At 47.5% G+C, this 24,412-nt stretch overlaps 6 protein-coding genes across 6 annotated transcripts; 4 read left to right on the top strand and 2 right to left on the bottom strand.

Annotated features, from left to right (window-relative positions):
* Positions 1–758: 758 nt before the first annotated feature.
* On the top strand, positions 759–1,595 carry F5J12DRAFT_889432 (uncharacterized protein; the record flags this gene model as incomplete). The annotated part of the gene is made up of 4 exons (XM_051747329.1): positions 759–839; positions 893–977; positions 1,032–1,080; positions 1,139–1,595. 4 exons carry the CDS (start codon positions 759–761, stop codon positions 1,593–1,595), a joined length of 672 nt encoding a protein of 223 aa, XP_051603967.1.
* Positions 1,596–4,011: 2,416 nt separating this feature from the next.
* F5J12DRAFT_715126 (uncharacterized protein) lies at positions 4,012–4,712 on the bottom strand (the record flags this gene model as incomplete). Its single annotated transcript, XM_051740930.1, has 2 exons — positions 4,012–4,537; positions 4,588–4,712. Coding segments are annotated over 2 exons (651 nt in total), but the record flags the coding sequence as incomplete, so codon positions are not given.
* A 323-nt stretch (positions 4,713–5,035) lies between these two features.
* F5J12DRAFT_808683 (uncharacterized protein) lies at positions 5,036–6,078 on the bottom strand. Its single transcript, XM_051744722.1, has 2 exons — positions 5,192–6,078; positions 5,036–5,141 (listed from the first exon to the last, which is right to left on the bottom strand). Exon 1 carries the CDS (start codon positions 5,752–5,754, stop codon positions 5,245–5,247), a length of 510 nt encoding a protein of 169 aa, XP_051603965.1. The 5' UTR covers positions 5,755–6,078; the 3' UTR covers positions 5,036–5,141; positions 5,192–5,244.
* On the top strand, positions 5,631–6,529 carry F5J12DRAFT_401085 (uncharacterized protein). Its single transcript, XM_051739246.1, has one exon. It carries the CDS (start codon positions 5,850–5,852, stop codon positions 6,417–6,419), a length of 570 nt encoding a protein of 189 aa, XP_051603964.1. The 5' UTR covers positions 5,631–5,849; the 3' UTR covers positions 6,420–6,529.
* A 986-nt stretch (positions 6,530–7,515) lies between these two features.
* On the top strand, positions 7,516–8,737 carry F5J12DRAFT_714787 (uncharacterized protein; the record flags this gene model as incomplete). Its single annotated transcript, XM_051740908.1, has 6 exons — positions 7,516–7,677; positions 7,734–7,766; positions 7,823–7,995; positions 8,055–8,137; positions 8,196–8,399; positions 8,457–8,737. 6 exons carry the CDS (start codon positions 7,516–7,518, stop codon positions 8,735–8,737), a joined length of 936 nt encoding a protein of 311 aa, XP_051603963.1.
* A 4,692-nt stretch (positions 8,738–13,429) lies between these two features.
* Positions 13,430–14,526, top strand: F5J12DRAFT_780428 (uncharacterized protein; the record flags this gene model as incomplete). Its single annotated transcript, XM_051742472.1, has 5 exons — positions 13,430–13,630; positions 13,679–13,951; positions 14,003–14,100; positions 14,155–14,212; positions 14,254–14,526. 5 exons carry the CDS (start codon positions 13,430–13,432, stop codon positions 14,524–14,526), a joined length of 903 nt encoding a protein of 300 aa, XP_051603962.1.
* Positions 14,527–24,412: the final 9,886 nt, after the last annotated feature.

The following is a 24,412-nucleotide window of genomic DNA, read 5'->3' as shown; positions in this document are numbered from 1 at the left end:
ACCTCACTAGTACGAAGCATCTCTAAAAAAAATCCAGCCAAGTGTATAATAAGCATCAAGATTGCCGTTGACAAGTATTACAAGACCGTCGTCCCACTTACGAGGAGTTCACCACTGTAATCACCAGGAATTACGAGCATTAGCTCTGTGCATTATATGGGTACCGGTGCAGTAAGCGAACTCGCGGTCAACTGCTGACCTGCAGTCGCCTGCAAGCTCGCCTACTGTTCGCCCAAGATACAAGCGACAAGTCACAGAAAATCTGTTCAACATGATGAGCAACACGGTGGAAGCATTGGGGTAATACAGAAGAGGATCTGGATTTTGCGATTACAGTAAGTCACTGGAAACACGCTGATATTCAGCGTAACGAGCTGGGGAATGTTCACCTTCTGTTGTCTACATAAACATGTCTAATGTCGCGGTGTACTTGGTCGACATCCGGAATTGTGGACAGTCCATAAATCAGGTGCTAACATACGACTGGTCGTACCTTCAAGGATCTATTTAGAGCGTCACACAGAAGGCAGTGGGAAGGTTTGCATGAGTGTAGGATCTCGGACTTCGAACAAGACGCTGACCCTCAGGCGAAGCCCCTATTTTTCCCTGACACGATTAGCCATGCACGGCGCATGGTAAGCTCGTGCGGTGATCTTCTGCCACAATCCTAGGGTGTTCAGTTCACGTGTGGACCACCACTCGATACCGTCTGTACGCCTCGCTGGACTCGCACGTTCAACACCCAGGTCGTTTCTCCCATGTTTGACAGCACCGATTCAACTACAGCTAGTAGCTACTCAAAGCACTCAGAATTTTATACTCACACAATTACCTTCCTCGTACGTCTCGCTTCTGCCTTCTGTTCTCATATTCTAACGCGCCACTCTACTAGGTAGAGGATTCGCTGTTCCGGATTTCCAGGGAGCCGTTAGAGGCCGAGTCCACTGTCTTCAGGGACATGTTTCTACTCCCCCGAGGTTAATCCGAGACAGTTGAAGGTCAGAGTGATACGTGCCCCGTGATTCTGCAAGGCATTTCTAAGAAGGAATTTGAGAGTTTGTTGCGAGCCCTCATGTACAGGTCAGTGTGTGCAGTCACGTAGTTTATACCCGTACTTGACGTTCGTGCCATGCACCAGAAAACATGGGACAAATAGGGGTTTGGATTTGGACTGCGACCAATGGATCTCGGTCCTCAAGTTGTCTACGATGTGGGAGTTCGTCGGGTTGCGTAATGCTGCCATTCAACATTTAGATATTCCTTCCGAGCTGGTCGACCCCATAGACAAAGTGGTGCTCGCTTTGCAGTACAACATCAGAGAGTGGCTACTCCCCGCTTTTCTGGCGCTAGCCAAAAGACCCACACCGATCAGTATAGAAGAAGGGCGTCGTATCGGTTTCGAAAACGCGCTGAAGTTGGCTTCAGTGCGAGAGAAACTTCGGCTAGTAATGGTCGTGGAAGAATTCACATTCACCTACAAGAGTTGTACTCGGACGCAGAAATACAACACTCGATGCCTTGTCCTCGGCGATAGGGACAAAGAAGCTGAAAACCTCGACTACACCCCGTTCATACGCGAAGTTTTTGGTCTATAGTTGTAGGATATTGTAAGCGTACACTTACCGCTTGTCACACTCACGCACCACCCGCGCTCACGCTATCGCTTCACACTAGATCACGTCTCCTGTCGCGCCCTTGTCTGGGCATGTGGATCCCTCCTGCTGTGTTGTACTGTTTGGATCCTGGGGGTACAGGGCATCTCTTCTTTTCCCTCTTTCTCTCTCTCTCTCAATCATCTTGCATCAGAGCATACGCTCGGTTGTTCAATCCCACACGCCTGTCAACGTTCCGTCGTTGTTGTGATTCGTCCTGAGTGTGCTCACCCCTACCGTGGTGAGTTCCAGATATGACTACTACCTGCCTGGTGCGTATATAACCTGGTCCTTCATCTACTTCCGGCAGCGGTATCGAATTCCGGGAGCCTGTGTATGCTAGCACTCCTGCGCGAGGAGAGATCTCATGCCAGTACCATTTGATAGCTGCAGGACGTAAGTGGAGACACGTCCAGAAACGTAGTCCGCAGCTATTTCCGCAAGTCACCTTATATTGGGAATCGATGCGGTGACGTTAAGGGCGTGGGTGACTCATCGACACCGCTCGGCCCGGGCCCACGAGTAGAGTCTGGGCCCTACTAACGATAGCATACTCCCGTAGCAGAGGTTACTTGTGCGGTACGTATGCATACATACAGTGTTCTCCACTACAACCGACCCACTTGTAAATACGAGAACGACTACTGATTACGTTTCAGTCAATCCTGGAAGGATTGACCAAGGTCCGAGTTGGGGTCTACGTGCAGTCACTATTCACCGAATCGTGCTGACACTTACTAGTATTCGCGTTGTTCAGATCTATTTATTCCAGTAATTGTGATGAGCACGGATGTATTGACAGAGAAGATACGACTCACTCCCTCCACACTGCCACATACAAATGTCTTGTGAGCGGGGAAAAACCTAAACCCCGATACCTCTAGGCCGGCCCTGTCTAACGCTTACATTTGAATCTTTATGCCACGGCGACTACAGAGGCTTGAATGTGCCAAACGCCAGAGATTGCTGGTGTTTTCGTAAGAAGGGGGTTTTCATACGGACACCCCTTCCACTCACCCAAACGCAAGCTCAAGGGCACATACATAGACCGACAAAAATATATTCACACCAACCTTTACCTCGTTCGCATCCATCTGCACGTAACTTACGATTTCAAAGTGGAAAAGCAGAGAAAAACATATAGGTGAAGTAGGAAGCGTGATTGGACGGGAAAAAAAGACCGACCGTACATGTAGACAAACCTTTTTCCAATCTGTCCATTCGTACAATTGTTACGATACCGCAGGGGGATAGTGCAGGATGAGAGGGGGGTTGCGAGAGTTTGTGTAGGGGATGACGAAAGGGAAGGGAGAAGGGAGTATGGTCAAGACAACAAAACAAAGACAGGCACCGCACCGGGAACCACGATCTCCAAGAACATCCGCCACTTTACCAACTTCCAGCGCAAAGTACGTTGGATGTCTCGCACAGCATGAGGGGATGGGAGACGGGTGGAATATATGATAGAGGAAAAGAAACCATGAGTGTGGAAGCTCGCGTGGTGAAGAAGTAGGTGGATGGGACGGACTGATAAGTCTTTCTCCACCGTCGTTGGTATTCATCGTCCAACTTCCACCGACCGACTCTTTTTCCCCATACCGTTACCGTTCCCGACACCCACGATTACCGCCCGTTGCAACAGACCGGCCCTAGCTGGAAAGATAAAACGAAAAATAACGAGGAGACCCGCACAAAGTGACCCATCACAACGAAACAAGATTGACCAAACACCACCTCTCCCACTCCACTTTCGTCGGTAAGCGTATGTATGCACGCACACAGTCAGAGGAAATCCTCCGCGCGTGCACGTTTCTTCCCGCGAAATTCTTCTGTGCCACTGGCCATTTGATCTTGCGATGGTGTGGTATTCGTTGCATCGCTGGCAAAGTAGTACTTCGCAGTGCGTCCACGCTTCTCCTCCTGTGAGCACAAAAAAAGGGTGCACCCGTGAGCGAGCCATGGCCAAAACAGACGAAGTGAGAGTGAAAAACGCAGTACATACAGGAGAGAAATTAGGATCTGCATATTTCAAGTCGGTCTTCTTCTTGAAAGGTCCATACTTCTGCTCGAGAGCAGGATTAGGAAGTACAAGTGGCGGTGGAAGGGACACCGCCGGTGGCTGTGGTGCTGTGGCTGCGGGAGGCACAAGCCCTGGAGGTGGAGCTGAAGCAGGCGTCCCATTCATAGACGCGACTGGCGAGGATGAGCTCGCAGGCACGAAGGTGGGCGGCGGAAGAGGCGGACGGGAAACCCCAGGGGGGAATGGTGGTGCACCTGGGGGAAGCATTCCAGGTGGCGGCAGCAGACCAGGAGGCGGCATAGGGAAACCAGGGGGTGGAGGACTGGAAAGTAGAATTAGCTATGAACAACAGTAAAAGCCACATGACAAGACATACCCGGGAGGGAATCCGGGCATGCCGGGGAATGGGGAAGCCATTGGAGGGACACCTGGGAACGGTCCTGGAGGGAGAACACCGGGCATGAACGGTGGCGGAGAAATGCCGGGAAGCCCAGGAGGGGGCGAGGCACCTAGAGGGGTGATGCCAGGAGTAGGAGCAGGTGGTACAGCATATGCGGTCGGAGCGGCATTGTAAACTGCAGCGGTTGCCTCTGGAGCAGGAGCAGCAGCCGGAGCATCGCTCGATGCACCCATGAGTGCCTTGTGGGCTTCCAATTGGGCACGCAGCTCATCCTCCGAAAGAGGTCGGTTGTCGATCTTGGGACGCTTTGGTTGGGGTTGGGAAATGGAACCCGCAGCGAGGCCAAGTTCGATTTCCTTGCGGCGTTTATAGTCTGCGACGTCAGGTGCAGGAATACCTTCCATACCAAAGATTTCCACCTCATAGCCGTCCCGACCGGGCAATGCGTTCTCAATTCGAGGGAGGCTGAGGCGGATCAGCAAGATGGAAGGATAGATAGGAACACGACTGCGCACTTTTCTGGTTCGAGTTTATGCACTTGCTGAATGTGAACTGCAAGACCACCGGCAGTATTCAGACGGCGAGGACACATGCCACACTTGAAGTGTTTCGCCTTTTGATGTTGCATGAGGACTGGAAGGCGTCAGTGAGCGGCACACAGCAGACGCCAGACGAGTAGGCTGACCTTTTTCATCTTCAAACTCACGCTCGCAGTACCAACACCAAGGACGAAGAACCTGGATATTTCGTTAAGTAGGATGTTTTATTATCGGGTTGATCGGTGTCGGTTTTGACTTACTTGCTTGCTCTTTTTCTTTGCCATCGGGGTCGGAATGCGTGGATGCAAGGAAAAGGAACACAAAACAAAAGAATATTTCTGTGACAGGCGTGGGAACACAATAAGCACAGCCACAGGGCAAGGGTTCCATGTCTCAGTAACTAGAAGACCACCGTACAAGGACCCTGGGTCAATAAGATCCGGTACACTATCCTCTCACAAGCGGAAAACTTCCATGTTGTCGCGATCGACCAGTTGGACATTTTGTACCTCAGAACTGAACAGCGATTCGTGTGTCTTCTTGATCCACATTGCATACTCCTGCTGACGTACCTGCACAGCCGACGTGAGAGGCATATCGCATTCACCCCTAAATATGTTCCTCCTCTCCCTCCTAAGCTTGCTGTGTCGATCGTGTCCTGGCGACCTTCGCGAGAGTCATTGCGAAATATACCCTCTCCGAAGCCGGTGGCATTGATGTCACTCCCAGACCCTCCGGCAGTGTCCTCATCGGTAGGTATGACTTTACTACCCAACAACCCTCCGAATGCAGAGTCGTAGCCGCCTTCCTCCTTGCCGATGCAGAAGGGAACGAGGACAGCACCTCCGAGCCCTTCACATTCTTGACTGGTGCAACCATCGCATCCGTATTTTTCGCTTGCACCCTCTGCATCCTCGTATACGTCACCCCTGAACGTACTCGTCTCAGCACCTCATCCGCCCCGATCTTCACATCGCCGCGTGTCCCACTCAGTCCCTCTTGTCGAGTACGATTCATCGTTGCTCTCACCACCACCTTTCTCTCCTCGTTCACCGGCGTTCTCAGACAGTGGAGCGGACACACATAAGCTTCATCACCAGCATCGCGCGTCTTCACCTGCGCACTCAGAAAGTACCATCTCATCAGCCAGAACGCGGAGTAGAATGGATGCGTTAGCTTGTCTAGAAGGTAGGGGAAAATTGGGAGTGCGGGGCCATGGGCGTGGAGATGGACGCTGAATGAGTAACTTCATGAGTATGAGCGACGGCGAGGACGAAGAGGGTGACGGTGAGAGCAACCGACGGGATATAATTGTTACTCGCCCTCGGGGAGAGGAGATACGGCTCGCGCCGACCATTTGTGTTGAGGACATAGGCTTGATGGGGGACGTCGAGGATGAAGGAGCTGAGGAAGGGCAGAGCCCTTCCAATTCTTCGTGTCTCTTCGTGAGCAACAAAGTACGGCCTGGACCAGACGATAATCAGCGTATCCGGAAAGGATTCTCGCCCTCACCTGCACTGTCTGTACCGTTATTTTTATCCGGGACGACGCTCGTTGTTGGGCCTTCTGCGTCGGCAAGCAGTTCGTCCCTTCCCGCCATGTCGACCTCGGCGCCAGCTGCATCCTACCTTGTAGGTAATGTTGTCGGAGCTTCACCTGCCTCCACAGCCATGTCTTGCAGACGCAAACGACGGAGTACGCTTGAATCATCGTTTCCTCTGCGTAGTTCCATCGATCTGAAGGCCGATCCAGACGAGCGCGTGTCTTCGTGGAAGTGGAGAAGTTTTATCGAGATTGGCATTGCCTGATTGTAAATCCCTCTTGCGACGTGGTATGATCTTTCCCCCACGATGTTTCTTACTGTTCGTATTCTATCTAGCTATCCTATTCACTTTGCTTACCGGATACACGGGATGTATCCAAATTACCCTCATCCATTCCGTTGACTTTTGATTTCCTTAGACACTTCTAATTGTGGTATCTTACGCATTATTCTGCCGAACATCTGGTTTCAGGCTCCAAAATTACATGCTAATCTCTCTTTTTCTTTCGCCGTTCACCACTCTTACATATGATCTCTTGCAATCTCTAATATGTCCAGTTCTATCTTTCCTTACGATACACTCAATCATGACCACAGACACCCGAGCAGTATGGATCGAAGAATGTAATAGTAGTGTCGACTTGACAAACTATTTTTTGAATCAGAACGTGTGCTCGTGTCGGAAAAAGCCGCCACCTTGATATCGACCAACAGTCCGCAACTCCACGCCCTCTCCACGCGTCTATCTTCGTCTCGAACCATACGCTTATTACTCCTGCGACATTCCAAGAACTTCAACATTTCATTATTCATGGCTCCTGAATGGTTCAAGGCGTTGTGTTGTATTCGACAACCGCCTTCTCCGAGCGACGACCCAGTTGATCGTCAAGTTCCTGCTCCCATTGGAGCTGCTCAGCCCACAGCCAGTATAGATCCCGTTCTTGTGCTGACTGAAGTTCCTGTCGAAGGCTCTGGCTCTCCCTCGGCCAATATTGGGGACGTTCGTGCTGACACGGTAGTCGAGAACACTCGCGCACGTTCTCTGGGCCCTAGCCCTAGCCCTAGAGACACGAACATTCCCGTGCCTGCCTCTATTCAAGGTGGTTGCACTGTGTTCTTTATGTGGTTCCTAAGCGTACTTAGTTACTTGACCAGGTTCTCCGTCAAACAATACAGGTGCTCTTGCTCCTGCACTAATCGAGGCGCAACCCACCGTTCCATGTTCTCCGGAAGAGAGTACGGATACTCCTGTTCCTGCACACACTGAAGAAGTAGCCGCGGGTAAGCGTTGTACTTGCTGCTCACTGCTCACGGGACAAGTCTGGGAACCTTGATCAGCAGCGTCAACCACTATATTCCCTATGATTAGCTTAGATCCAGCGAAAGCTAGAGAGCACATCGATCGCATCGATCGCTTTCGCATTCTGGTCATGGGCAGAGCCAATGCAGGTAAAACGACGATCCTACAGAGGGTCTGTAATACTACGGATCAACCAGAAATTTTTAATGGGGAAGGAGAGAAGGTGTGTGTGTTTCCTGGTATTTGCTCGAGATTAACGATGTGTCGGGCTTTATTCAGGTGGATGCTACCTTGGTGCAGGGTTCACTAAAGGTGAAGTGACTTCATGAATATTCTGCAATGTACGCTGAATGGTTGAATGCATCCAGCGTGGTGAACACAACATTGATGATGAGCTGGTTTTCAAGAGTAACCGACGCTTCGTATTCCATGACTCACGTGGATTCGAGGCCGGAAGTGAAGGGGAGTTTGACATGATGAAGGAATTCGTGATGGATCGCGCCAAGACAATGAAGCTGGACAAGAGAATCCATGCCATATGGTAGGAACACTGCATCTGACACCCTAAGCAAAGTAACATGGTTTCTGTGATGGATTTAGGTTTTGCATTCCTTTGAATGAAAGCCACAGGATGGTCACAGCTGCAGAAAAGAAGTTTTTTGATATGTGTGATACAGGGCATGGTGTGTATATTGACCATACTCTCATTGATGGTGTTAAATTTCACTTTTTTTGTCACAGTTCCTGTAATTGTATTGCTAACAAAGACAGATACCTTGGCCTTGGATGCCTTCATGGAAGTTGTTGATGATGGTTTGAATGAAGATGATGCAATGGAAAGGGCTCTGGAGGTAGAAAAAAGGAAGTTGATGGAGTGTCTCATAAAGGTCAAGGGTTGGTTGAATAAGTCAAGGTTTCCACCCCATGACTATCTGTCACTCACTGGTGAGTGTCCTAACCATCACTTGAGAATGTCACACCATTGACAGGAAATGACTGCAGGAATGCAAGAAGAGGGTGTTGATTGTACAACCCTACTGACATGCACAGCAAATGCATTAAATGAGGAAGGACTGCAGCAGCTCCTCATATCAACACAGCAATCTAATCTAGGACTGTGTATGGAGTTTGCAATAACAAAGTGGGTGAGACAGCTGAAGGATAAGAATGTACTAATATGTGCAAGGACACTGAAGAACTGCATGCATGGCATGGTGGGCAAGGTCACACCAGCAGGTCTTGCATATTACCTGTCAAGATGGTTTCCATATGTAAGAAGATAGTGAGTGGATTGGAGGAGATATTGATTTTTCAACAGGAAGTGTGTAAAATTGTAAAAAAGAGGATATAACAAATACTAATGTGGCTGTGGCATTGGGTGGATAGCATGTGAGTGGATCAGGTGCTGGAGGTTCTGGAAGGATTCTGACCATGTTCACTCCCACCCTCTTGGACTTGCATTCATAGGAAGTGAGTGGAACTGTGGCAGGTGGTGGAAGGATTCTGACCATGTTCACTCCCACTGTTTTGGACTTGCATTCATAGTTTGTGAGTGGAGCCATGGCTGGTGGTGGAAGGATTCTGACCATGTTCACTCCCACCCTTTTGGACTTGCATTCATAGTCTGTGAGTGGAGCCATGGCAGGTGGTGGAAGGATTCTGACCATGTTCATTCCCACCATTTTGGACTTGCATTCATAGTCTGTGAGTGGAGCCATGGCTGGTGGTGGAAGGATTCTGACCATGTTCACTTGCACCCTTTTGGACTTGCATTCATAGAGAGTGAGTGGAACCATGGCAGGTGGTGGAAGGATTCTGACCATGTTCATTCCCACTGTTTTGGACTTGCATTCATAGAGAGTGAGTGGAGCCATGGCAGGTGGTGGAAGGATTCTGACCATGTTCACTCCCACTGTTTTGGACTTGCATTCATAGAGAGTGAGTGGAGCCATGGCTGGTGGTGGAAGGATTCTGACCATGTTCACTCCCACCCTTTTGGACTTGCATTCATAGCTTGTGAGTGGAACCATGGCAGGTGGTGGAAGGATTCTGACCATGTTCACTTCCACCTGTTTGGACTTGCATTCATAGGGAGTGAGTGGAGCCATGGCAGGTGGTGGAAGGATTTTGACCATGTTCACTCCCACCCTTTTGGACTTGCATTCATAGTTTGTGAGTGGAGCCATGGCAGGTGGTGGAAGGATTCTGACCATGTTCATTCCCACTGTTTTGGACTTGCATTCATAGTTTGTGAGTGGAGCCATGGCAGGTGGTGGAAGGATTCTGACCATGTTCACTCCCACCCTTTTGGACTTGCATTCATAGTCTGTGAGTGGAGCCATGGCAGGTGGTGGAAGGATTCTGACCATGTTCACTCCCACCATTTTGGACTTGCATTCATAGGAAGTGGGTGGAGCCATGGCTGGTGGCGGAAGGATTCTGACCATGTTCACTCCCACCCTTTTGGACTTGCATTCTTAGGAAGTGAGTGGAGCCATGGCAGGTGGTGGAAGGATTCTGACCATGTTCACTCCCACCCTTTTGGACTTGCATTCATAGTCTGTGAGTGGAGCCATGGCAGGTGGTGGAAGGATTCTGACCATGTTCACTCCCACCCTTTTGGGCTTGCATTCACAGAGAGTGAGTGGAGCCATGGCTGGTGGTGGAAGGATTCTGACCATGTTCACTCCCACCCTTTTGGACTTGCATTTGTAGTTGGTGAGTGGAGCCATGGCAGGTGGTGGAAGGATTTTGACTGTGTTCACTCCCACCCTTTTGGACTTGCATTCATAGGGAATGAGTGGAGCCATGGCAGGTGGTGGAAGGATTCTGACCATGTTCACTCCCACCATTTTGGACTTGCATTCATAGTTGGTGAGTGGAGCCATGGCAGGTGGTGGAAGGATTCTGACCATGTTCACTCCCACCCTTTTGGACTTGCATTCTTAGGAAGTGAGTGGAGCTGTGGCCAGTGGTGGAAGCATTCTGACCATGGTCCCTGCATTTTGAAAATGTTGTCCATATTACATAAATAGATGGTGAGCTCAATTGATGTATCCAGTCCACATTCATATTTTAGATTATCTCAGGATGTAGGTCAATGTTTACATGGCATTTCAATTTGACCCTTATGTCTCTACTTGCATCTATCAGCATGTTAGTCATAATCTTTCAGGATTCTTTCCCATGCTAATATATGCTGTAGAATGTGTGCATTCATTTTTCTCTCAATTTGTATGATGATCACTGATAAAGTTTGTAGTTGGTTTGTGGCCCTGTTTCTCATTGATGTCACCTGATATGCTCCCATCACACATTGCTCAGATGGTCTGTTTTATTTTCTTTCTTTCTGCTATGAACAGATCACCTGACTTGACAGCATTATAGCTTACTATCACTGATTACTCCTCTTCTGTCCAAATGCCTACTTTGGCCATCTCAAAAAAACCTTCACTGCAATATGTTGCAGCATATGGCATTGGTAATTGCTCTTTTGTCATCATTTGACACCCATAACACCCAATTGCAGGTGCTATACTTGTGTTTGAATATTTGTACTTCTTGTTGCAGGCCAACAAAGTGAATGGTGATTTACAGGAAAACCTTGAACAGGCTGTCAGAACATATCAAACATCAGGTGTCCAAGCTACTGTTGCCAAACTTCTCACAGCAGCATTTCAGCATCATGGTGAAGATGTTGAAGTTTTAACCCCCATCCTTGTGGGTATTGCAAAGGAAAATCAGATGTGTCAGATACTATTCCCTCAATGCCAATCAACCTCTTTCTTACCTCTATTTGGATTAGCAAAGATGACATAGGAGGGGATATTTTTCAAGTGGTTACTGGGCCTGCTGTGAGCCCCTCCACTTTTCATTGGTGTGACATGCATATGAACAATGAAGATATTATTTTCAGACCACCAATGCTGATCCTTTGGAATCCTTCACTGTGGGGGGAGCTTGCAAAATCTGCAGTTGTCTCTGCCCTTGTAATTGGATGTGCCACCAATCTTCATGTTGACAATCCCCACACTTGCCACACCAGTAAATATGGGGAAGATGCAATCGTTCTGTATAGATTGAATCAATATATATACTTGCCATGCCACTCAGCTATCCAGAGTCAAACTTTACCTATGTTCTATGCCATTCTATTTTGTCTTTATGACTCATGTTGAAGTGCAATTCAAACCCTGCAGAAGTGATTCAGCAGCTATAATGAACATTTCTCATTTAACCATCCCTCTGCTGACCCAACCATTTTCTCTCCATTGTGACAACTGCCCTCTCACTTAATGCCCTACTTCCTAGTAAATTGGCAAACCGCTGAGCAATGCATGCATATAATAACCTAAATAACCAGTTCCTGCCAGATGTTGGTCCTGCATGTGTTTCTAGTCTGGATCATCTCCACTGGCAAGTCCTGTTGCAAGGCCAGTGGGGAGGGGGCAGATGTGGGCAGGGGTTATAGGTATGGACTGTCTCTACTTAGCAACTGTGAATACAGCACTATTCCCTCTGGCCTGGGGCTTGAGGCTGGGCTGAGCAAAACACTAGAAACAAGACATAGAACATGACAAGGACTAGGCCAGTTGATCAATTGGTTGGTGACTGGGTGAGTTTCCTCACAAATTATAACTTCTAGCCTTAGACCTGTGCTCACCCATAGCTGGACCACAAACTCAAACATAGCAAGCAACAATCATAGGAAATGGCATCAAAGTCCAACAACACCCTGCTGTCATTTCATACATGAATACAAAGGTTGTACAGCTTACAAGTGTCAATTGTCACAAAAGCTGCAGCTCATCCAACTTGCTAACCAGGCATTATATGAAAACTTGGCAATATGACAAGAAATCTCCTGTGGGGGATATAACAACAGGATGTGTTAGGGTGTAATAATTTGATAGCTTTGTAGCTGGTGATTATGGCCCTGGGCATAGAAGGAATGGCTGTCTTCCTTGGATGCATGGGTTTGGTTAGGGACAAAATAACTGCCTGCATCTCAGTGTCAAATGAGAGTACAATGTAAGGAAAGTCCAAGTAGCTGTATAATATGAGCTAGATGGCTTAGATAGCAACAATAAAATGAAGGGAATGAATTGCTCATCCCAGGGGATTCTGGACTGCTGAGACTAGAAGGTGGGACTCTGTGATTTGTAGTGGTAATGTTTCATGGCATGCATGGCATGTTCCATGGTGTTGTACTGGTGATGACAGTAGTGTGAGCAGTATATGTAGTTCATGTGCAGCAGTTTGCAAGGTGTGCAGTGTAGACAAAGTGAAAAGAGAACTCATAGTGACCTTCCAACTGCCAAGAGGTATCATTCTGTACCTAGAGTAGGACAAGGTACAAGTAAAAGAAAGTTGCATGACAGTGCATGCACACAGGACAGGCTGCAATAGGGGCCAAGAGTATACTACTAGCATAAAGGGAACAGAGACTGTGGTAAAAGAAAAGAGTCCAAAGGAAAGGAAGTGATCAGAACACAGCAGCTGCAGGTATTAGCAGTACATGAGAGGGAGTGAGGGCATGGGAAGGTAGCAAGGAAGGCAGGAAGGTAGCACATGAATGGGAGTGGATGTGAGTGGTCTGGGGACATAATGATAGTTGTGGAATGTCAATGATAGGGGCTTATGTGTCTAGGGAATGCAGATTCCTTACACCTGCAGGGGACTTAGATGCTGACCATCCCTGGTCAGCCATGTAGTGTGGAGGATGTAAACAATGATGCTGCATGGTAGGAGAAGGTGTGGTGCTGAGGGTTCAAGAACACCAGTGAATGCAGTGTAGAAGTGAAGAGAGTGTGTTGCCAAGGAAGCCAAGAACACTGTTGAATGCTGCATAGAAGCATCCAGACCAATGACATAAGTGCCTCATGGCCACTAAGTATATATTTGTTAGTGTGTGGCTCAAACCTTCACATTGGTTTGATTCTTTCCCCCCCATCAACTCCTCTTACACTTGTACTATGTCTGCTAATCATCTTCCCAGGCTTTCCCAGCTCATTCACATGGCTACCCCTGAACTGGCTGAAGTGGAGAAGGCTATGCTGAGGGAGCAGTTTGTCACTGCTTCTACAGCTTTGGTCACTGAGGCTAGGTGCCTCCTGGATGACGAGGAACTGTGGGAGGAAAAGGTGTTGTGGATGCACTGGTGGGAGAAGAGAACAGTAAGCACATGCCTCACTTCTGTGGGTCACATCATTGACCATGGCCAGGCTGAGGGCTTTCCCATTGTTGAACATGGTCAGGCACTGGGGGTCAACTTGAGGATCAATGCAGTGGATGGGCCAATCATGGCAGAGGCTGATGAGGCCTACAAGAGGTGGGCCACAGAGGAGGTTGCCATGGCAGTGCATGGAGGGGTTGACAAGGATGTGCAAATGGGAGAGGAGGCCATGCAGGAGGTTGGCAAGCAGGGAGTGAGCACAGAGGTGCCAGCTGCAACAGTGAAGATGTCACATGTGGAGGTGTCCCAACCTGTACAAAAGGTAAGTGAGTTCTTCATACAGTGTGGCAGAGGCTGACACTTGGGCCCTTAGTGGTCTTGGCAGATGGTCATGGAGAGCAAGGATGAGGCTGAGACACCCAAGGTCATGGTTCTGCTGGGGTCCATCCTTCACAAGGAGCCTTGCATGAGGTGTGTGGTAAAGAAGACCCCATGTATCAGACCTGCAGGGCAGACATGCCACAGATGCACATGCATCAAGCAGGGTTGTGAGAAATCCACAAAGGCTGGAAGGAAGGCACAGGTGGGTGCTTTGGTTGGTAAGTACTGCAGTTGTCTCAGCAGGTCTGGGGCCAACAGCTTGTAGTGCAGACCTTGAGGGCTCCTAAGGCTGGCTCATCCAAGAAGGTGGCCAATGATGATGACAATGTCAATGTTGAAGTGGTTGAAAGCCACTCACACACAAAGGGAAAGGCCTCAGTGCATGGTGGGCTCAACAGCAAGGTCACAGCAGACCTGTTGCAGGCTGAGGCTGCAGAGTCACAAGACATATACCTGTGCCTTCAAGTTCACATTGACCAGCTTGCAGAGGTGCTGGAGAAAATAGGGGTTGAATAGGAGTGATTGTCCTTAGTTTAGATTCACTATGTTGTCCTATCTGCATCTCAGAGTGCAGAGCATGCAATATACTGATTTTCTCCCTTGTGTATGAGGTTGCAATGTGAAATGACATGGAATGCTTGATTACTCTCTGTGGGAAACTGAGCTTGGTTTGGCCATGGTAATGTAGAGTGTGTGGGGTACCACCTGACTTGTCTTCTTTGTGCATCTTTCAACTTCTCTCAGCAGTGAGCCCTTGTAGCATGGTGTTGATGGTAGAATGTGATGGTTTCTTGAAGTGAGAATGACAGGATGTTTTAGTGGGCAACTGGGATGGCCTTTGGGTATCAAATGTAAGAAGACAGAAGGAGAATTGCAAGGAAAAATGAGAAAAGGGTGCATGCTGATTGCATGTTTGAAGAAGAAATGCACAGGGTAGTTGTGAGTATCTGTGGTATACAGTGGCCAAGGATGGCATCAGTGAGACTAGTAAGTGAAGTAACAAGAGAGATGGTGTTTTAGTTATATACTTATTGGGTGTTTTGTTATTTTTCTTGATGGTTTTGGACTTTTTGTTAGTGGTTCTTATGTTGTTTGAGTGAGGACTAGCTATCAGTAGAATCACCAGATGAAACCTGGGGTGGAACAGAGGTCTCTGGACAAAACCTGGGGTAAAACAGATAAGGAGAAACAAACTGTGTTTGGCATTGGATCGAGTGAGTGGTATGTGGGTCTCCCCTGCAGGGGACTTTGAATGCTGACTGTCCCCAGTCAGTGCAGAAGGTGTAGTGACAGTAGCAGTGGAAGTGGCAGGGGAGTGGAGGTTGTTGCTACTGCAGAATGGGGTATCATGGGGTAGAGAGGAACAGAGACAGGTAGGAATGGCAGAAGGTGTGTTTAGATTGTGTACATATTCCACCAGTCATCACCATTGCTGAGCCCCTATTCTACAAGGCATACAGTGGCTCACAAAATTGTCCCAATGTTTGCATGTTTTTCATTAATCATGGTGTAGGCAGTGAACTACCATTATCCAGTCCAAGGTGTTGGTGGATGGATCCAAGCAGCTGGTCATGGCTCTCTAATGAGCCATATTACATAATATTTGGATGAAAACTGGTGACTGAATACCCAAATGAAAATGACAGCTCATTGGGACAATTTTGGAACTTTATGGCATACTAGGGATGCAGTCCATGGGAACACATATAAAATGATATAAGATGCTCACCAATGCTTACATAATGTATTGTGTGGTCTACTGAATGATCTGTCAACAAACAAATAATGCCAAACAGTGATTTTGCACCACCAAGCCTTCTTACTGTAGCACAGCTCAAGAAATCACCATTCTGGCTCATCAGGGACATTCTCTCAGGGCAACCTCAGCAAATACTGGTGTACACTATAGTATAAACAATAGAATATGCTATCAGCACCATTGGTCTCTTCAGAAATCTGCTGGCAGTCATCTCCTGCACTATTTCCCCAACAATGCTCCATGTGTCCTGGAACTAATCAGTACTGTGAGAGCTGAGAATGATGTTGAGGTCCAATCTAGCATTCATCCTATCATAAACAAACTAATCACCCACTAGCCAGTGCATCACAGCTGAAGAAAAGCCTGCCTGGAGGCTCAGGTAATGCACAACCCTCTTGGGCACTCCCAGTATCATGGGAGGGTTGGCCAGACTGTACTCTGAGCTGAACTGTGGATCACTGGGAAGGAGTTATTTGGTCATATGAGACTAAAGGAAATATCCAGTGCCAGATAGAAGGGCAGGAATGTGCAACTTGTTAACTCAGTAGCATATCCCTCCCATGGTGCCTGGAGCAAGAGAGGGTTTAGCTTCACCCTGACTTCCATACCAGTTCCCCCTTCACAGAAATGCACTAGTTAATGGGTGATTGGTTTGTTTATGATAGGATGAATGCTAGATTGGACCTCAACATCATTCTCAGCTCTCACAGTACTGATTAGTTCCAGGACACATGGAGCATTGTTGGGGAAATAGTGCAGGAGATGACTGCCAGCAGATTTCTGAAGAGACCAATGGTGCTGATAGCATATTCTATTGTTTATACTATAGTGTACACCAGTATTTGCTGAGGTTGCCCTGAGAGAATGTCCCTGATGAGCCAGAATGGTGATTTCTTGAGCTGTGCTACAGTAAGAAGGCTTGGTGGTGCAAAATCACTGTTTGGCATTATTTGTTTGTTGACAGATCATTCAGTAGACCACACAATACATTATGTAAGCATTGGTGAGCATCTTATATCATTTTATATGTGTTCCCATGGACTGCATCCCTAGTATACCATAAAGTTCCAAAATTGTCCCAATGAGCTGTCATTTTCATTTGGGTATTCAGTCACCAGTTTTCATCCAAATATTATGTAATATGGCTCATTAGAGAGCCATGACCAGCTGCTTGGATCCATCCACCAACACCTTGGACTGGATAATGGTAGTTCACTGCCTACACCATGATTAATGAAAAACATGCAAACATTGGGACAATTTTGTGAGCCACTGTACATGGACATGTTCTTGATGCTGAAGTCAAACAGGTTCCACTATGTCACCCAAGCCCAGTGCTCCTCACTAGCTATCCAGAATGGGCTATGCTTTGTGCTGAGAGAGGCAAGTCCATTGGGAAATTCATTTTTGAACAAATCCTGTGCTGCTGGGGTGCCTTGTCACAGATAATGGGGGACCATATGTTCTTGCCCTCAACTGGCTCTCCAAGACCTTTGGAATTTGTCACATACACATCTCCCCTTATAACTTGCCAGCTAATGGAGTTGTAGAGCAGCAGCATTTTGATGTGAGAGAGGCACTGGTAAAGAGTTGTGGTGGGGAGGCACTGAAGTGGTCAGAAGTTTCCCCTGTGGTATTGTGGGCAGAGAGGGTTATGGTCCATAAGGTAACTGGGTTTTCTCTGTTCTATATGGCTCATGGTGTAAAACCCAGACTCCCTTTTGGTCTTGTTGAAGCAATGTTCTTAGCCCCTTTTGAGGTGGAATTTTACTTGACCACAGAACTCATCACTCACCATGCTCACCAGCTCCAGAAATGCCCTGAAGGCCTCACTTGCATCCATAATCTAGTCCTAAAATCTCATTTCACATCAGCTAAGGATTTCATTGCTTGCTTTGCACATACCATCAAGCACACCAAGCTGCAGAAAAATGATCAGGATCGCTTGCGAATGATGAGTATAAGCTAGCATATGCAGTGTTTGCCTGGAACTGGTCTATGATCCAGGCAATATCAATTGGTGAGAACTTATCTACATCTATTGTGAGAAGTGTCTCTGTTGCCTTGTGGACCAGTGGATGAACCAGATCTTGCAAGAAGTCAGGCTTGGATTGGGATGTGGTTCAATAAGGCACAGGTGAGCCTGCCATTGTTGTGATTGCATTGGTGATGGTGTTTATCTGGTTATGCATCAAACTGCAGAATTCTCCTAAATCCTCCCCTACACACTCAAGTGTCACATCTACTCCACATTGCTTTCAAGCCAATGAGGTGGATGAAGCTGCAGTGGATGACAGGGCACCTGATACAACAGACAGGCTGTCATCATCATCTGCCTTCTGCTTTTGAGAGCACTCCATATGAGCTGAGATGCTGAAGGATGGCTCAACAGAGCTGATAGATGAACCATTTAATGAAGATGGGGAAGATGGGGGGGAACTTGATGGTGTGCCATGGACACCAGCAGACTGGCCTGATTTCCAATTGAAAACAGATCCACTGTGAACTGAAGTAATGGTGGAGGGTGCTGAGTATTGGGAAACTGTTGGTATAGGGGGAGGTGAGTGGAATGTGGTGTGGTTCAGTGATGGCAATGCTGGTGGAGCATGGTCCTGGGATGGTGTACTTCCCCCTGTGCTCTCACTCTCACTGTTGGAAGGACCTAACCCAGCATTTGATGGGCCTCCAGCAGAATTGTTGATGGTCAATGCTGAAAAGTGATTCAAGCCCTTGCCCTTGGAGGGCATGAGGTCTCTCATCTGTTCATAGTGCACCCAACCCTTGTTTTTATAAGGGCCTGCATCCTTGCAGATCTGTTGATGTCACCATTAGCACAGGAAATTCCATGCTAATTGAATCATACCCATGCCTTCAGATAGTTGTTCCATGTATCCTCGCTTGCAACACCAATATTGGCCCCTGCCTTCAGGGAATATGCAAACCCAGATGCATGGCAGAGATGATCAATAGCTGCATGATATCAGCTGGTTATTCTGTCATTTGACTGATAAGCCACACACCCTTTTCCATGTCTGTTTACATGCTTTAGGGGTCTTGATACCCCCTTTGACAGGCTCAGGAAGGGCTTCAGCAGCTGCATTCCAAAATGTGTCCTTAAAATTTAAACCATCACCAGCAGTTGCCTTGTGGGAAGCAATGAAATTAAGAAGAACCTTGACATCATTATCTGACCACAACACTGGCTTGCCTTCTGGGGACTGCAAAGTACATGGTTTACCCTTGGAGGGTGATTTTGCTGTTTTATGGGGGTGCATGATGATGGAAGGATGAAGAAAGATCAATGGACTGTGGAATGTCAGGCTCATAACCCCTACCCCTAGCATGGCATCTTGGCTGTCCACTAAGCATCTCCTCTCAAATTCAAGCTCCACTTGAATATTGGATGCTTATGTGATGAAGCCTGGGACTTTTTTCTGGGTCTTTGTTAGTTGGATTCTTGGTGGGACTTTGTTTCCAAACTGGCTCTTACCTTCTGGGGCTCAGGCCAGTCGCAGATAGCTTTGACTTTTTCTGAAGACATGGTAAGGCCAGTTGGGGACAAGTGGTAGCCCAGATATTCCACAGAGTCTGAGTGAAATTCACATTTCTCTGGTTTGGCATACAGGCCATGTAATTGGAGCTGGCAAAGAACCTCCCAGATGTGCTGCTTGTGAGAAGACTCATCTCCAGAGTAGATCAGGATGTTGTCAGGGTAGGTGATGACACAGACATCTAGCATATCTGCAAAGATTGAATTGACAAACCACTGGAAGGCAGCCAGGGCATTGGTAAGACTGAAAGGCATCACCAACCACTCATAAGACCCATAGCACATTCTAAAGGCTGTTTTCCACTCATCACCAGGTGCAATCCAGACAAGGTGGTATGCATGCCTCAAGTCAATTTTAGTGTAGATTTTGGTGTGACTAGGGGAGTCAAGTAGATCAGATATTAGTGGTAGGGGGTACTGGTCTTTCTTGGTGAGCTTGTTAAGGCCCCAGAAGTCAACACATAACCAGAGTGAACTATCCTTCTTCTTTATGAAGAGGACTGGTGCAGCATAAGGGGAAGAAGTGGGCTGGATAAAACTGGTAGTCAGGTTTTCATCAATGAAGGCCTGGAGAGCTTGCAGCTGGACAGGGGACAGCAGGTAGATGGTTCCAACAGGCAGTGTAGTACCCTCTTCCAGTTCACTCTTCAGGTCATACTCCTGGTAGGGTGGGAGAGTAGATATGTCAGCAAAGTCATGGTAGTCCTTTGGTACACTGGCCAAGTCTGGTGGAGGGCCAGTAGAGGCAGACCAGGCCAGGACTGGGTCCAGTGGGCATAGATGAAGTTGGAATTGGGTAGATCCCTCTAGCTTGCAAGTGCATACATATGCAGCTGCATTGATCAGGGTGATAGGGGGAGCTTTCAGGGGGGTGCAAACCAGTGAGTTGACAGACAGTACAGATGGCACAGGGCTGGGGTTGGGTTGGTCAGGTAGACCAGGATTTGGAAGACTGGTTAAGACTGGTGTGGCAGGGGGTGTTGACATGGTTGGCATTCCTCCTGTAGGTGTCTGGAAAGTTAGACTGCTCAGTACCCAATCAATTGATGGATTGTAGTGGGTGAGCCAGTCATGTCCAAGGACTATCTTACATTCAGAATCCAATGGGGCTAGAAACAGGGTTGCTGGTGTCACACACCAAAGGTGTTGTGGACATGGTTACAGCTGACTCTGCCTAACTCATCAATGAATTGCATGCAATGCCCATGCATGCAGATGAAGACTAAAGGCCTCATGTGTAGAAAGACTGCTGGACATGAGCAATCAGCCTTTGCACAAGAATGAGTTCTCAGTGCTAGAGAGAAAAGAGGAAGTGAGTTAAGTGTGCATTAAAAGTTTTTAGCACCTGTGTATGGCATTCTGGTTTTCATCATATCTCCACCATTTCCAAAGATATCAACTCCATTCTCACACTCACTTAAAGTGCTCAGCCATGCGATTCTGCCTTCCAAATTTGGAGAGGATCCTCACACCCTACACATTTCTACAGCACTCCATCCATCAGATGCTCATTTCACTAAGCATATCAGAAATGGCCACCTCTTCATTGATCATCTTGCTTGTCTCATTTTCCAGAGACAGTGGCTACATATATCTGCCAGGTGTTCCCACCAGCTTCTGTCCTGAAGCCCCCTGGTTCATCCCATCATTGTCAGCCCCATCCCATCCCATGCAGCTTGGTCAGCATGTTCTCCTCATCCCCACATTGCAACAGCTGCAGCATAATCTACTGTTCTCCCATCTCCCTGATCACATTCATGATGAGTATGACATGCATCTTGCCTTCTTACTGCTTGCCTGCTTACTGCAAGATCCAGCAGAAGACATCCCCCCTTCTCCTCCTCCATCAGAGCCCCATTCATGAAGCTTTTGTTAACTTCACTGAGAGGATGAAAGGGTGGGAGATGTGATCACTTATGCTCCCATTGCCCCATAGACCCCCAATGCCCTAGCCCCTTTGATGCCTGACTCATGCCCTTCAATTCTTGAATTAATACTTCCCTATCTGGAAACACTGTCCATCTGTCATGCCATCTTTGGATCTAGAGATGTCTCCACTGAGATCTGACTTGCATCACCACCCCCTAATGTGATATCAGTGTGCTTACTCAGTTTCTGACTCCATTTGACTCATTTTGTGATATTTTGACTATCCTTGACTCATTCATTGCCAATACTTACCAATCCTCTTTGCTTGCTTACTTTTCATTTCTCACTTACTCATCATGATTACTCAGTCCTTACTCATTACTTACCAAGTGTTTGTGCCTTGTTTGTCACAAGCTGCACTCCCCCCCACAGTATATAAACCCCCATGTACTTAGCTACACCCCAAGTGAAGAAGCAATCCAGAAGTCACTCAGCAGTCAGTTCAGCTCAGCTCAGCATAACTTGTTGTCAACAGTTGAGGCTCCATGAAGGGGTCTATCTGTCATCATTTGTATACTTGGTAGTTGAGGCTCATTTGGAAGAGTCTATCTGCCATCCTTCATCATCAGTCCACCCCATGCTTAGTCAGCAGTCTTTGCTTAGTCATCCCACTACTCCTGCATAACTTGATGTCGACTTGCACTGGGAGCCCTGTTGGCTGAACACCCTTGCTCTGTTCAGCATCCCCTTTTCAATCAGCATTCATTCATCTTCTCCTGTGTAACTTGTCATTGACTTGTGCCAGGAGCACATTTTATCAAAGTCCATTACTCCAGAAGTCCTTTCAGCTGAACACCTTCACTCTGTTCAGCATCCCCCATCCAGTCATCACCTGCTTGTCTTCTCCTGCATAACTTGTTGTCAACTTGTGCTAGGAGCACCTCCACTTGAAGTCCCCCCCCCACATTAGATTTTTTCTGCACTCCAGGTTCCATGGAGGTAAACCACCACTTGCACATTATTTGTCTTTGGTGTTGGATTTGTTTGGTTTTCACCAGCTTTCCACACTTTGACTCACACTGGGGTGACATTGCTAGTCACAAATTGAACTGAAAGATCTACTGCTTGAGTGATAATGAACTTGATGTCCCATCAAAGAGCCAGAGTTGGATGGGGGACACAGGGTAAGGGGCAAAAGAGTGTTGATTAACAAATTCTTTATCTATGAAGCTATGTGTGGAACTGGAGTCCACTAGTGTATGAAACTGGGGCAAATTGTGACTGACAATAGAAACATAGGGAGTTAATGAATTTGGATTGGAAAGAGCAGACATGTTGAGACAAGCCTCCATGAGTGCACAGCTGGAGTCAATGCAGCTCTCAGTCTGTGTGGAGTCCTGAGAGCTGCTACCTATTTTTTTGCCTCAGAGGTTGCCACAGTACAAACCTTGGCTTTCCTGGCTTTCTTTGGACACTTATCTGCAAAATGTCCAGTGCCTCCACAGAACATGCAAAGGTTGTTGTCTCTGTGATGCTTGCACTCCTCTGGCATCAGCTTGCTGTCTTTTCCCAACTTTCTTGAGCCCAGCTTGGGTGTGTTAGAGCCAGTCTGACTGGTTGAGGTGGGTTTAGATGAGGGCTGGTTGCTGGAGTTGCTGTTTCTGGAATTATTGCCAGTCTTGGATTTCTCTTGACTGGGCTTGGACTGGGTGCTGTGACTGGGGTTGGGAGTCAACTTGCTACCAGAGGATGACCCCTGGTGCTTACTGGACTGCTGAATCTCCTCTTTGCATTCCCAGTAGCACACATCAATTTCTTGAGCTAAATGGTGAAGCTTGTGCAGGATTCTAGGTTTGCCAACCCAGCAGACTTCATCCTTGATATAGTCAGGGAGACTGGTGTAGAAGAAGAAGAAGTGGCACAGAGTGCCATCACCATATCCCCAGACTTGTGAGGCAAGCCAGTTGAACTCAACCATGTGCTTGTTGACCTGGTGATTATCTTTCATCTGAAGGTGGTCTATCTGGCTTTGGCCACTGGGTCATGGGGTCCAGAGGTGGTCTGGAGCTCTATAACAAACTCCTTCCAAGAGTCCACCCAGTAGGGCTGGTCCTCTGGGTCTTCAGTCCCAAGTAAATCTGGTTTGAACCACTCAAGAGCCATCCCTTTCAGGAATGACTGTGCAAAAGTGACCTTAGCTTGATCACTTTGAAAGGCCTGGGGCTGGTCCTGGAAGTTGAGTTTGCATTGAGTAAAAAAAGTGCACAGCTTCTTTGGGTCCATCCCATTGAAGGTGTCTGGTTCATGCAACTTAGTTCTAGAAGATGATTCAGAGCTGGTATGAGCATTGCATGCAAGAAACTCTATGGCTTTAGCAAGGCTATCAAGCACAGTTACCCTGGGCTTGACATCATTTTCTGGGAGGGGATCTTCTTTATCATTATCCAGGTCATCTCCCAGCACATAGTGTAGTCACACTTAGTCACAACACATAGGCAGCCTGTGCATCAAAACACCAACACTTATATAGACCCCAAGATGGGCCCACCTAAATAGATTAGCCAGTACACATGGACAGGCCCAAGGGACTAAAGTGAGAGCAACATATGTATGGGCCCATAAGTGCATTACCACAACATATGGGAGGGCCCATGGTGGGTAAGGATGTTGAAACATTTAGATGGGCCTGTGACCAATTAAGTATACTGAGCTGCTGTAAGACATGGATTGGCCTGTCCTGGTAGGTTACACCCCTGTTGCAACATCAAGGCAGGCCTTCCTATCATAACATGGAGAGGGTCACAACATAAGGATGGGCCCATCTATGATTAGAATACAAAGTTGGCAACATATGGGCAGGCCTGGGAGTAATATCATTTATGGTGTTGCAACATCTAGACAGGCCCATTCATAATAAGCCATACCCCTGTCACAACATAAAGACAGGCCCATCAGTAATGTCATTTCATAATGTCACAACATATAGATAGGCCTGTTGACAGTAAGATGTACTGCTGTTGAAACATACAGATGGGCCCATCACTAGTATCATTTAATAGAGTCACAACATAAGGTTGGGCCCATTAGTAGTATTATGCAACATATGGACAGGCCCTTCAGTAGTATTATTTATATTGTCACAACATATAGGCAGGCCCATCTAGCAAGATGCACCCCTGTTGCAACATAAGGATGAGTAAGGCATTCTCAGGCAGCAGAAAGGG

This window comes from Pisolithus orientalis (assembly GCF_024613125.1).
Source record: "Pisolithus orientalis strain OTSU chromosome Unknown F5J12scaffold_4, whole genome shotgun sequence".
NCBI classification, from domain to species: domain Eukaryota; kingdom Fungi; phylum Basidiomycota; class Agaricomycetes; order Boletales; family Pisolithaceae; genus Pisolithus; species Pisolithus orientalis.
The sequence above is the reverse complement of the archived record's forward strand: the minus strand, read 5'-3'. Positions and strand labels throughout refer to the sequence as shown.

Excerpts from the sequence above, each read along its gene's own strand:
- F5J12DRAFT_808683 (XM_051744722.1), bottom strand. The coding sequence starts at position 5,754 with ATGAGATGGTACTTTCTGAGTGCGCAGGTGAAGACGCGCGATGCTGGT.
- F5J12DRAFT_401085 (XM_051739246.1), top strand. The coding sequence starts at position 5,850 with ATGAGTAACTTCATGAGTATGAGCGACGGCGAGGACGAAGAGGGTGAC.